Source organism: Diabrotica undecimpunctata, chromosome 7 (assembly GCF_040954645.1).
Source record: "Diabrotica undecimpunctata isolate CICGRU chromosome 7, icDiaUnde3, whole genome shotgun sequence".
NCBI lineage: Eukaryota > Metazoa > Arthropoda > Insecta > Coleoptera > Chrysomelidae > Diabrotica > Diabrotica undecimpunctata.
The window spans coordinates 99,058,854-99,072,531 of NC_092809.1; the positions used below are offsets into that span (position 1 = coordinate 99,058,854).

General features: G+C 34.4%; 1 protein-coding gene across 7 annotated transcripts in view; it reads left to right on the plus strand.

Moving 5' to 3' along the window:
* The window catches only part of unc-104 (kinesin family member unc-104), a 231,104-nt gene that overhangs the window by 201,663 nt on the left and 15,763 nt on the right, over nucleotides 1-13,678 (plus strand). For all 7 annotated transcript variants that reach the window (XM_072537853.1, XM_072537847.1, XM_072537849.1 and 4 more), the window contains 3 exons: nucleotides 73-366; nucleotides 430-647; nucleotides 7,154-7,333. In XM_072537853.1, the coding sequence (XP_072393954.1) occupies nucleotides 73-366; nucleotides 430-647; nucleotides 7,154-7,333 (692 nt within the window). The remainder of the gene's footprint in view (nucleotides 1-72; nucleotides 367-429; nucleotides 648-7,153; nucleotides 7,334-13,678) is intronic.

Here is a 13,678-nt window from a genome sequence, read left to right on the forward strand (position 1 = left end):
TATAACATAAAAAACTAATAATAAAATTAAATCAGAATTCCAGAATATATTAAAACTTTTGTATATTTTTAGGTGTACAAAGACGTCAACGACGTGTACTGGATACCAGCACCACCTATGTACGAGGTGAAGAGAATCTTCATGGTTGGAGACCAAGAGGAGATTCTTTAATATTTGATCATCAGTGGGAACTAGAAAAATTGACACGTTTGGAGGAAGTAGAGAGAGTTAGGCATACTTTGCTTTTACGAGAACGTCTGGGATTGGATAGAACACTAAATTATAATAAGTACCGGTTAGAATACACTAAGAATGAAAAAGAAGCATGTAATATGGTCGCTAAGAATAATAATATAAATGCTATAGGTAGGAATAGGTCGAAAATGATCTTTTAACAAGCATTTTGATGTATCTTTCTATTTGTTTTAGCGAACAATGATACAAATACGGAATACTCCGACCGTGAAAGAGAACTACTTCTGAGATGCGTTAAACTTATCCAGGGCAGGCACAGAGATAACTTAAATAACGTTAAAGACAACGACGTGACGAGTCCTTCTGACGAAGTAACTGAAATGAGCACAAGCATGATATCTAGTATCATGTCAAATAATTCTATCGAGCTATGCTCTCCAGAAAGGGTTGTGGTAAGTTTTTATTGCGATATTTTTAAATCTATGGAAGATTGTTTTTTGAATAATTAGTTACATTCCAGGAATTTGACCGGACCAAATTAACGTGATCCTGTTGTGGAGGCTTTGAGTCCTTGTAGATTGTAGATAAAGGGGTCGTTTGGCTTCTTATACCTTTCTACATAGCGACCTCAAATATGTTTTGTGTATACTCTACATCTTCTTCTTCTTATTGCGCCGTCTCCTTTCGAAGGTTGGCGATCCAAATGGCAATTGTAGCTTTGGAAACTGCTGCACGAAAGTTCCAACTGATCTCTTGCCCTGAACTTTACCTTTCAATATGATTTGGAGTCATTTATATCTTTCACCTCTCAACACATGAGTCTCCCAAGTATTGCATTTTTCTCTCTTTAATTATGCTAAGTAATTCTTTTTATTTACTTATGTGCCGAAGTATCTCACCATTGGTAACTTTTTGTATCCATGAAATTCTCAGCATCCGTCTGTATATATACATTTCAAGGGCATCTATTTTTTTTTCTGTTTCAGAGTCCATTGTCCAACTTTCACAGCCATACAGCAAAACAGAGAAAACGTAACATCTGATCATTCGAACTCTGAGCTCTAGACTAAGGTCTGATCTTGTAATAGTATATTACTTTATGAGGCGGAGAAGCATGACTTTTCTTGACGCGCCCGATATTACGCGCCGAACGAAGTGAGGCGCGTAATAGAGGGCAAGTCAAGAAAAGTCGCTTCTTTGCCGAATAAAGTATACTATTTTTTCTTCAAACGCAATTTTCAACCATAAATAGTACAATTCATACGCTATTTTACTCGAAATTAACTGTGACAACTATCAAAGTCGTCTAGATGTTAGAAATTAAAATAATTAAGTCGTCGGTGGGATTTGCGTCTCCCTGGTTACAGTTGTTTGCAATTATTAAAGACGTTGTTGCAACCGCAAGCGCAAATTTAGTGCGAAAATGGAAAACCTAAACGAAATTGAGTCCGCGGCTAATGATGCAGTAGCACGTTTGGGGCCCTCAAGTCCGATAAGAACGATAATGCTCAAAAAATTTTAAACCCTCATGATTCGCCAACATCGAGAATGATTGCTGAAAGTTGTTCTCGACCATCAGTATCATCAACAATTACCAATGCGTATCAAGAGTCGGGAACATTTTTGCACGGTTTAAATTTTGAAAATGCCTCATTAACTAATTGTACTTTTAATATTACTATAAATAAAAATGATGTTTAATTGTTGTTAATGACATTTGTATTGTTGCTTTGTGACATGTTTCATATTGTTGCCATGACAACATTTTTCCCTCCGCCGTAAAGAAATGGAAAAAAAAACTGCTGCCGGCGGAGACATCAAACTTTGACTGGATCAAGTTAGATAAGTAATGTCATCATTATTTGACGTTTGAAGAAAAAAAAATGTTTTCTGATTCTTGATAGGATTTATTTTTTTGGATTACACTGGCTGTTCATACTTGCTCCCAAATATTTTATGGAAGTTATCTGTTCTATTATTTGTCCCTTGGCATACAAATTTACCTTTGTTGGTATCTTTGAAAATACTAGAATTTTAGTTTTGGAAACATTTAGATCTAAATCGAATATTTCGCTATGACTAACTACCGCATTTATTATATTTTGTAGTTCTTGTGCGTTGCTTGCTATTAGGACGGTATCATCAGCGTACCTGATGTTGTCTATGCTGGTTCCGTTAATCTTGATTCCACCTTGAACCTCATCTAATGGTTTTCTGAATATAGATTCCGAATACAGATTAAATAATAACGGTGATAAGACGCAACCTTGTCGCACTCCACTTCGGATTCGTATATCTTCGGATGTTGTGTGCTCTATTTCAATTGTTGCCGTTTGGTGTCAGTATAGTTCTGAGATAATTCGCAAGTCTTGATCGTCAATTCCTGTTGCTCTTAGAATTTCGATCATTTTGATTTTGATGGTTAATGCAGTCAAATGCTTTTCGATAATCAATGAAACATGCATATGCATATACATTCATGTCTCTGCATCGTTGTGTTAACACATTTAAGGCAAAAAGAGCTTCTCGTGTTCCCAGTCCATTTCGAAATCCTAATTGAGTGTCACTCATCTGAAATTCACACTTCTTGTAAATTCGTGTATGAATTATTCTGAGAAAGGTTTTAAGGACATGAGACATTATGCTTAATATTCGATAATCATAGCAGTGTGAGGCATTGGATTTTTTTGGTAATGTTACGAATGTTGACTGATGGTATTTACCTGTTTTTATTATAGATACTATTTTATTGGGAATAAGCCACAATTAAAATAAGTTTATTGACGTTTCAATTTCCACTTCGGAAATCGTTCTCAAAATACAAACATTAATAAATTCTGAGAATTTATGAAAAAATGAGAACGATTTCCGAAGTGGAAATTGAAACGTGAATAAACTTATTTTAACCTACAATTGTGGCTTTTTTCCAATAAAATAGTATCTACTTTAAAATTCCATGAGAAAATGTTTGTTATTTTCGAATTGGCTTTGCACCTGGTGTCGAGCCCTGTGGGAGGAGGCCTTGATTCAACAGCTATTTAAAATTTACATTACACCCCCCAGTTCGAGAGTTCGATAGTCTACGGATGACTAACACGGCGCTGTTCTTTTTTCTTGTTCATGTTTCTCTGTGTGTACCAGGTACATACTTATCCCATGGGAAATTAGGAATGGAAAGGGAAGACCGAGCATGAAGAGTCCCTTCACCAAAGTCTGATGGCTGTCGGAGAAGTTTGTGGCTCTTTGTGAGGCCACAAGTCTTTTAAAGAATTAGAACTCGCTAATCTGTTGTGCTGTGCAATTTGTGTGATGACGCTCTAGTGAGTCATGTTCAACCAACATATCTACAATTAATGGCATGCTAATAATGCGTTGCTGTCCCTATGCCATGTTCTTAGTTGACCTGCAGTTTTCTCTTTGATTCATACGTATTCTAAGGTTCTATATACTCATAATACGTTCCCTATTAGCAATTGGGACGGGCCGTATTGTGGATGAGAACTCGCTGAGTCTGTCCTGCGTGATGTAAGGGAGACTGGTGAGCTCGGACTTACAGTCTCAGACTGGCACGGATGAGCACAGCTATTACCAAAGGCAAAAAACAATGAACTAAATTGTTTTAACTTGTACTATCAAAGCAAATAGCGACTTTGTAAGCTCCTACATCAATGGAGGAAAATATTGAACAGACTATGCCACTCTGATTTTGAATTCGTCTATTTTCAATAAAGCATGTAACTCTGATCTCTGTTCATCAAGCTTTTATGTAAAACTAATAAATTCCCCTTATTCACTTCATATCTTTGAGTCTATTGACCTATTGTAAATGTCGTTCAGAATACCGACCATATTTTTATTCTTTGTTAAGTTAGTTATGTTCTTCTTCTTGGTGTAGTATATTCCTTGCCCAAATTGTAACTATTAGTTTCATGTCTCAGGTTGAACTGCATCTGTAGAGAAAAAACACTTCTAAAAATTTTTTGTCAATTCTATCTCTTTGCTGTTATATATTAATAAGACTATAGACATTACAATTTAACGTTTATTCAAGAACGACTAAAAAGCATTGATCTCCATGATAATCAAGACAAAGAACTAACCGAAACTTCAAAACTCTCAAAACTAGAAGAATGACAACTTTCAAAACTGCTTGACTCTGTCTCTAGTTCCGTTCACGGTTTCTAGTGACAGGGTACTTATTTTCCATATACATGGTGTCCCCGAAAATTGTGCGTTCTTTTAAGGTATAGATATAATACACAATTAAAAACAAAAAAGTCCTATAACATTTTTTCTAAAGTTAACCGTTTCCAAAAAAAATTACGTTATTTTCCATTTACGTGAATTTTTATTTTCAGAAAATTAAATACTCTGGTAACGTCGTACGCAGTGAAAGCGCTTTTGAATAAAAACTCGTTTGTTACTTAGGGTATTTAACATAACCAACCCTTGTTTATTTATTATTCAAGGTTGTTGACATCTTTAAAATTTACCTAATACCTGCAAAATAAATATGTCTTGCTTTAATAATGTCGCACTTGCTATTATCTGAATTAATTAAGGTATTGGATTAAAGCTCGAAGTTCTAAATAAATTATTATTTTTACTTAAGTAAGTAAAATGGTTTAATTCCTAAAAATAATTATTTCAACTAAGAAAAATTATTTGCTTTTTTGAAATGTATTGAAATATGGCATCATTTTAAACGAATTGTTAAAATGTCAATTATTTACAATAAACACTTTATCTTTTAATAGAGCTAGTATTATGTATTTATTTGTAAATTTAATTTACAGTAATTTGTTTACTTCTGAACTAAAATTAAATTGAGACTTGTACTTACTTGACAGTAATTATTATAAATGTTCAAAGTGACCTCCACCTGCGCGAACACATGCATTTATACGACGAATCCAATTGTTAGTAATGCCATAGTTATCTAAATTATGTCGGATAGTTTCCGCAGCATCAAAAATTCGTTCTCGTAATTCAGTTTCTGTTTCGATTTCATCTCGGTTATCATAAACTAACTATATCAGATGTCCTCAAAAATAAAAATCCAGTAGGATTGCATTTAATGTGTTAACACAACGATGCAGAAACATGAATGTAGATGTATATGCATGTTTTATTGATTATCGAAAAGATTTGACGGAACAGAACTAGAAGTCGACCCCCAATGAGATGGATAGATGACATAAAAAGAGTGACTACAAATTGGATTCAGATGGCGCAAAATCGGACTAAGTGGAAAAGCCTGCGAAAGGCCTATGTTCAGCAGTGGACGTTAGAGGCTAGTTGATGATGATGATGATGATAACACAACATCCGAAGATATACGAATCCGACGAAGACTGCGACAAGAAAGAAAGAAAGAAATTTTGTCAAGAATCGAACAAGCGAGGAAAACACTCATGAGCATGAAAAGATTTTTAACAAGATCAGACCTTAGTGTAGAGCTCAGAATTCGAATGATCAGATATTACGTTTTCTCTGTTTTGCTGTATGGCTGTGAAAGTTGGACAATGGACTCTGAATCACAAAAAAGAATCGGTATATATACAGACGGATGCTGAGAATTCCATGGGTACAAAAAGTTATTAATGGTGAGGTACTTCGGCGCATGAGTAAACAAAAAGAATTACTCAGCATAATCAAAGAGAGAAAAATACAATACTTTGGTCATGTGTTGAGAGGTGAAAGATATGAATTACTCCAAATCATATTGGAAGGTAAAATTCAGGGCTAAAGATCAGTTGGAAGACGTCAGAACTCGTGGCTGAAAGACCTGAGAAGATGGTTTGACCGCTCATCCACAGAAATCTTTCGTGCAGCAGTTTCCAAAGCTACAATTGCCATTTGGATCGCCAACCTTTGAAAGGAGACGGCACAATAAGAACATTTGGGACTTCGTAGTGGCCACAGAATGGGTCCATTCCAACCAATCCAACGACGAGGATAAGTGGTATCAACATCTCTGGTAAAATGTGCTGGGGCTCCGTCGTGAAGAAGTACCGACAAAACATTTTGCAAGAAATTATAGTAGGCCTGTCCATTTAGTGTTCTGGGTAATTCATATGGTCCTATCAAACGATTGTTAATTATTCCAGCCCATAAATGCTATGCTAAATTTCGTTGAAAATTTGTACTACGTATTAAATAAAGGTTCTCGTCACTCAATATGTGGCAATTATAAAAATTATATTAACCATTACTCGTGAAACATGCTTCATCGGCATAGCCGAAAACTTTAGATGGAAATTCAGGTTCTCTGACGAGTTTATCTAGAAACCACCTACAAAATGTTAATCTTTTAGGAATATCACCTTGGTGTAAATTTTGTACTTTCTGATAGTGTTATGGATGTAGAAGTTGTTTCCGAAATGTTCCATAGACAACGTTTTTCGACATTCCAACCATTTTAGCCACCGTTCGTGTACTTACACTTGGATTATCCTCCACAGCACATAAAATGTCGTCTTCTACATTTAATCGACGGATACTTCTTGTTCTTCCTCTATGTTTTTTTTTTCGGTACAACAGAACCCATTTCTAATAATCTTTGAGAAACATTCACAAAAGTTCGAGCATTAGGAGTTCGCCTTTCGGGATACAGATGCACATAAATTTGGACAGCTAAATTACTGTTACACTGCGCTTGTCTATAAACAATCAACATATTATGGTACTTACGAATCGAAAACATTTTCGGGGTGACACAAAACACGAGTGTTCCAAACTATCTCTTTACTAAAGTTGTGGCTGTCTGCCTTTAGATTTTCGTTTTTTGGTTACATGGTTAGGTGTCTTCTACCTATACCTTTAAGAAACGCACTATTTTCGGGGACACCCTGTATAATATTTGCCGGATACTTTCATTAATCTTGTTAGTATTTTTCATTGTTCTTTTTTCAAAAAACATGGCAGTTCGTTATTTAATAACTAATTTTGTTTTTAGGTACCTGGAGAATGTGCTCCATTCCCTCCTATGCCCGTTTCACCACCTGGTCCCAGAGATCCAGAATTAGTTTTATACGTACCAGATATGGAAGAAATAAGAATTTCTCCTGTTATAGCTAGGAAAGGATATTTAAACGTTTTGGAACATAAAACGCAGGGTTGGAGAAAGAGATGGGTGGTAAGTATTCAGAAAGATTTTAATAATTTTAAAGCAAGTGAAATTTATTTTAAATTGGCCCCTTCAGAGACAGCATTACATGAACATTAAGTTACAGTCCATCTAATTTACTTACCGTTGCACGTCATTATCATTGACAGAGATCGAAGTGGACATAGTTGCCAAAGTATAAAAATCCTGAATCCATTTTAAATCGAATAGGTCACATAATTATTGCAAAAGTGGATTATACAACAAAACAAATTAATATTTAATGTAAATAAATAGAAACAAAACAAGAGTTAAAAAATAATCTTGTTAAAAACAATTTGAGCCGTTTGTATGCGTCGTATAAAGATGTAAAATGGAATTCTTAAACAAAAACAACACTTTTTTCATTACTTATTAACGTTAGTCAACACCGCAACTGTCAAATAAGTGTTACCAATGTATGCAAAAAAACACCTACGTTCGATTACAGTTACAGTGTGTTCCGAACAAATGTTCTTCATAAAAACGCTTTATAATGCATTTATACAAAGTAAATGAAACATATTATTGTGTATTTCTTTAAGTTAACATTAATGGAAATCTTTAAATATTATTTCTACGCGTATATAATAAAATATGTCTAGAGGCTGTAATGCCAGTGTTCTCGGCAAAGTGATTCTAAAAAAGAACACACCTACCGCCTAAATATTTCGTGTTGATATCATGTGACGTCACGGGCTATGACGCGGATGTCTTGCAACGGTAAGTAAATTACATGAAGTATATATAAATTATTAAATACTGTTAATCTAACATTGGTCGCGAAGAAGAATTTTTCCTGATGTTTTGGACAATTTCTCTAAATAATATATCCACTCCACACTTTCACAAAAAATGATAAAATATACAAAATAATGACACTTTTCCAAATCAAATGAAACAGTCACATAACTTGGATCTAATTTACTTCTTTCTTTATCTTTGTTCTTATTTTCATAGCAGCTATTTTCAAATGGTTATTTAAATCTTGTTCTACTGTAATCTTTTCATGTACCTCATTTTCTGTAAGGTTTGTTTTATTATAATATGAATTAAGGCTAAGATTTAATCGATCACACTTCACAAATGTATCATTTGCAGGATGATGAAAAGCAAAATTAAATTCTTCATTAAATATTTTTCTGTATTGAAATTCTTTGAGCGAAGCAACTTTCATTTCTTTGCAGTTTTCAGTATAAAATCTAAACATACTTAAAATATTCAAATCGGGGCTAAGATAATGCCTATCCGAGATTTCACGGGAATAGTGGCTGGTATATTCTGGAAAATTTCTTATGTGATCGCGAACAGTATGTTTCAACTCAGTGGTCGCCAACCTGTCGATCGCGAGCTACCGGTAGCTCGCGGAGGCAATTCTGGTAGCTCTCACAACGATTTTAATTTAAAAAATACAAACTGCAAAAATCAGAGAAGCTTCCGAAAATTCCACAAAAAAATCTAATTGTCAAAATATTAATATAATATAATAAATAGCGGCAACGTTGCGGTGAGCGATCTGCCCCTGACGCCGTCAAGCTAGAATCGGCTATTTATAGAACCGACCAGCCGGACCAGCGCGTTAGTGTTCGAGAACGATCTGGATTGCTTTGAACGAGATAAATACGCACGGCGCGGCGACATTGCGCTTAGTTTAAAACTGAACGCACTGAACTTTATGAAACTGGTGGTAAAAATTGTGAACAAGATTAGAGCTCAACCGTTACAAAGAAGATTATTCAGAACCTTGGCCGATGAAGTTGACTGTCAATACGGGGACCTACTCCTTCACTCTGAAGTCCGATGGTTAAGTACAGGACTTGTGCTGAAACGTTTTAATGATGTCCTATCTGGCATAGTTCAATTTTTCAAACAACGCGATGAACCGACTCCGGAACTAGAAAATTCAATCTGGTTTAGAGATTTTGGTTTTGTCGTGGACATTACAGAGAAATTAAACGAACTTAATTTGCAGCTTCAGGGGAGAGACAAAGAACTAGCGAAAATGATTTCTGATATAAAAGCATTTATCAAAAAGCTGGAGTTTTGGGAACAAAACCTAATTAACAGCGATTCCAAGCATTTTCCTATTCTTTCAGAAAAAATATCTCAAAATCCGTTAGAACCCTATGACAACAAATATCATGTAGAAATAATTTCTACCCTGAAGAGTAACTTCAAAAATCGTTTTAAGGATTTCAATAAAATGGCTTTAGTAGCGCAGGTTGTTGTTTCACCCTTTATGGAAATTGATATCCAGCAGTTTGCAGCTTGTGTTATGCAGAACTTTGGCGAAGACTTCGCTGCAACAGAAATGGAGGTCATTGAGTTTCAAAATGATTTAGCCTTAAAATCCTTAGTCTCAAGTACTGAATGTATCTGGCCTATTGTAAGTAAAAGACAAATATTCAGTTCTATGCCGTGTTGCCTTGAAAGTGAAATCATTATTCAGTTCAACCTATTAGTGTGAATCTTCGTTTTCCAATATGAAGTTTATTAAGAACAAATATCGCAATCGACTTACAGATGAACATTTGGATAATTGTATTCGAATGGCTGCATCAAATTATACTGCAAACATTAAAAAAATTATCGATGAGTCTGAGTGTCAGCCTTCTCATTGAACGTGCTTTTTTATTTTTCAATGTTTATGTTTATGATAGTGCGTTACTTTTTTGTTGTTATTATTAACTATTTTTAAATCATACGTGACATGCCGTTGTGACTGGATAAAAGTTTGTGTTTATTTTTCAAATACCTTCGTTTGATAGGTAGGAATGTAGCTATGAACAAGTACGTACTAGTAATATTAGTTATTTTGTCATTAGTTTATTATTAGTACCTATGTATTATGTATTACCAGTTAAGCAGTAAAATAAATACATATAATGATGATGAGATTAACTGTGGATTATTTCATTTACGTTGCGTTACGTGGCTTCCGTGTGGGTAGCTCGCTGTTTATTCCAAAATTAACAAAGTAGCTCAACACATTGAAGAGGTTGGCGACCACTGTTTCAACTGTTCAGCAATTTTGGGTTGGTTTTTATGCATTCCTCTTCCATCTGGTGGACATGCCCCACCATGGACCCTTTTCTTCTCTACATTCACTCTTATCTTTGTAATAGAAATGTCATAGGTGCTTAAGTACATGCTTTGACAAACTTCTGTTCGATTTCCGGTAGAATCTTTTAAAAAATGTTTCCTAGAAAAAGATCTCCTGCTTTCCATTTTCCCTGGTGCCATCTTTCTCCTTTGCCTATCTTTGAGTTTTTCTTCCACACTTTCCGCTAACACTTGATCTTGAGCGTATCTACTTAATTGGTAAAATCGCGAAAATATATTCTGTCTTTTAGCATTATCAATCTTATCTTATCAATACTTTAGCTTTCTTTATCTTCCCCTTTTTAGTTTTATATCCCTCGCTTTTACGTTTTTGTTCCTGTCTTTTAAATTGCTTCCAATCTTGAATACGTTTTACTCGTTTCCTTGATTTATTTTTTTTCCACTGTAACTGTTAAAATAGGCTCATCCTCTTCGCTATCGTTTTTATCTGGACTATAATTAAGATCTTGATCCACTTACAATGTAAGTGGAAAAAAAGTTTTTTAAGCTTTTAAGAATGTTACAGACACAAATCTATGTCGAAAGCACTTACGTTTAAAGTAAGTTCCTGCTTTTTTGCTTTTTCATTTTGTTGATTGCTTTAATGTGTTTCATTAAGTTGTTGTGTCAAGCAAACTCATTGAATTTAACAGCGGAATATTCTAAAAGAAATGAATCGACATTTTAAAACTATAACCACCTAAGCGTTATACATAGGTACATAATATACAACAGCAAGGTAATAAAACTGATTACTTTATTATTAAACCAGTAGGTACTAATTATTAGATTGCAACAATTTAGATACCTACTTTAAGTATTATCTACCTGATTTTTAAAAACGACATCAGTATCTAGGCTACCTATTGCACTTTCTGTAGAGTTTCTTGACTGATCCATCGCCGAGTCCATCACAATATTGTCAGATGCTTGAAATTGCATGTCTACATCTTGTGGGATCATTTCTACAATAACAGCAGCATTACTACAACCAGGTCGGGTAAAAAAAGTTGATATGGATCTTCAGTAGAATGACCTAAACCCATTTTTTATATTAATAAGATAAGGCAATTTGCATACCTATTTTATTTTAGTACTTACCATTTTCGTTTCTATTTCTATCACCAACTTTAATTAAAGACATGGGCCTTTTAGTTCGGCTTGAATACATTTTTTTGGTTTACTTGCAGTAAACTCACTTAAAATAAAACACGGAAGAGCTTCGCCGGTCATTCTACAACATTTCTGTAAGGTTATGTTTTTAATGCCAATCTCCAATAACTTTACCCATTTATGCCCAGAACTATTTTTTCTTTTACATATAGTTTATTTTGATATATGTAAATATTTAAAAAATTATGACGTCGTTAATAGTAGACATATATACATGGGTCGTTATCGACCCCTTGGGCACATGCGGCATGTATAAATATGTTTTTGCTTATTTTTATAGAAGGAATTTTGAAATAAAAGGAAAGGTTAGGATATATATATTTTTTAATAATTATTTTAATAACAAAGTATTTCGAAAAATATTATAAGTAAACATAACATAAACATTTATACAATATAATTAATCCAGAAGTAAACAAAATAACAAATAAATTATTTGTGATATTCCTTGAAACATTTGTCATGCAGAGGGATATTGCAGCGTTGACATGATTTAATTGTCTTATTTATTTTTACACAGTTGACAACGACGACTCGGTTGTCCACATATTATAAGGTGCTGTCCACTGGATTTTAGACTTTCTGGTTTAATAGAGAAACGTGATGGTCCAGGAAAACGTGGTAGCTGACCATATTTTTGTAACAATGACAGTACCACCATTCTTCGAAAATATTAGTTATCATGTTTGTAACCATATTGTCGAGCAAGAACCCACGCATTGCTCATACAAACATCAAACATGTAGAACAAAATGGGTACATACCATTTCTTTCCTGTAAGTCCAATACGATATGCAGCGATATGTCCGTCTAATATAATATATAAACACCTCCCATGAATATATTCTATTTTTTCATAACGTTCGGTTGGGTGATTTCAACTTTTGTTTTAGCTACAGCTGAATACCTTCGTGCTTTTTGGATCGGTGCTATTCCAAATTCATTTGACAGCAAATTCACAATATTATTATCGTTCCTGTAGCTGTAGGGCTATTATTTTTTTATCTTCTGTTAGGAGGCTCTCGTATGCTCCTCTCTCTCTTTTTTTTGTGGGCAGTTTTCCATTCTATCCTGTCTAACAGTACCTGTTGCTCCAAAATGTATCTCTTGTAACTTTTCAATTAACTTTACGCTGTTTAAATAGTTGTCAAAAATAAAGAAAATCGTAGCTCTTTAAAATTTTCTGACAAAAAATTTGCAAATGTAAGTACAATATACTCTGTTACGCCATATTTGTTATTGTCATCAGTTTCTGCTGTTCTTTCTTTTTTTCCTTGACAAATATCCTAATTCATGCAATATCCGCTAGTTATAGCTAAAACCCAAGCTTTGTAACCAAACCGAATTGGTTTTCTCTTTATATATTACTTACAACCATGCTTGCGAAAGTACGGAATCATAGATTCATCAATGGAGAAAGTGGGTGGTATAGGAGCATATCTGACAAAATTGTCATTGACCATATCCATCAAAGGTCTTAGTTTCCCCATTTTGTCGTTTTTAGGTAGATTTTTATTGTCCGCTACATGAATGTACTTGAAAATTTCTTCAAAATGATTTCGGCGCATAGAGTTTGCAACTAGATTATTATGCAAATCTTCCATCGTTTCCCAAAACATTCTTCTTCGTGGGACAGGTACACATCCACTCAAGTAAAGAATGCCTAGAAATGTGTATATTTCATTTGTCCCCAGTTTCAGCCGCCTAGCATTATTTTGATGTGCATACATCACTGTATGTTTCACGATATGTTCGACAATGGATGGCGATAAAAGTTCAAAAAAATCAACTGGATCACTCTCTGACGATAATGATATAGGAGGTAAATAAGTTGTAGCAAAATCTGATTTTTAAGTTTTATCTTTTACTTCGAGGTCACTGATGGTTTTGTTCCAATTTCTCTTTACTTTCTTTACTTTTTTTACCCCCTTTTTCTTTTTTTCCTTTAGCATCAGCTTTCGCTTCTTCTATAATCTCTTTCCCTTCAGATTCACTTTGAATAGGCTCCGCAATATCTACTTCGGCTGTTGCCTGCAACTGACGTCGACTTAGCCTATCTGG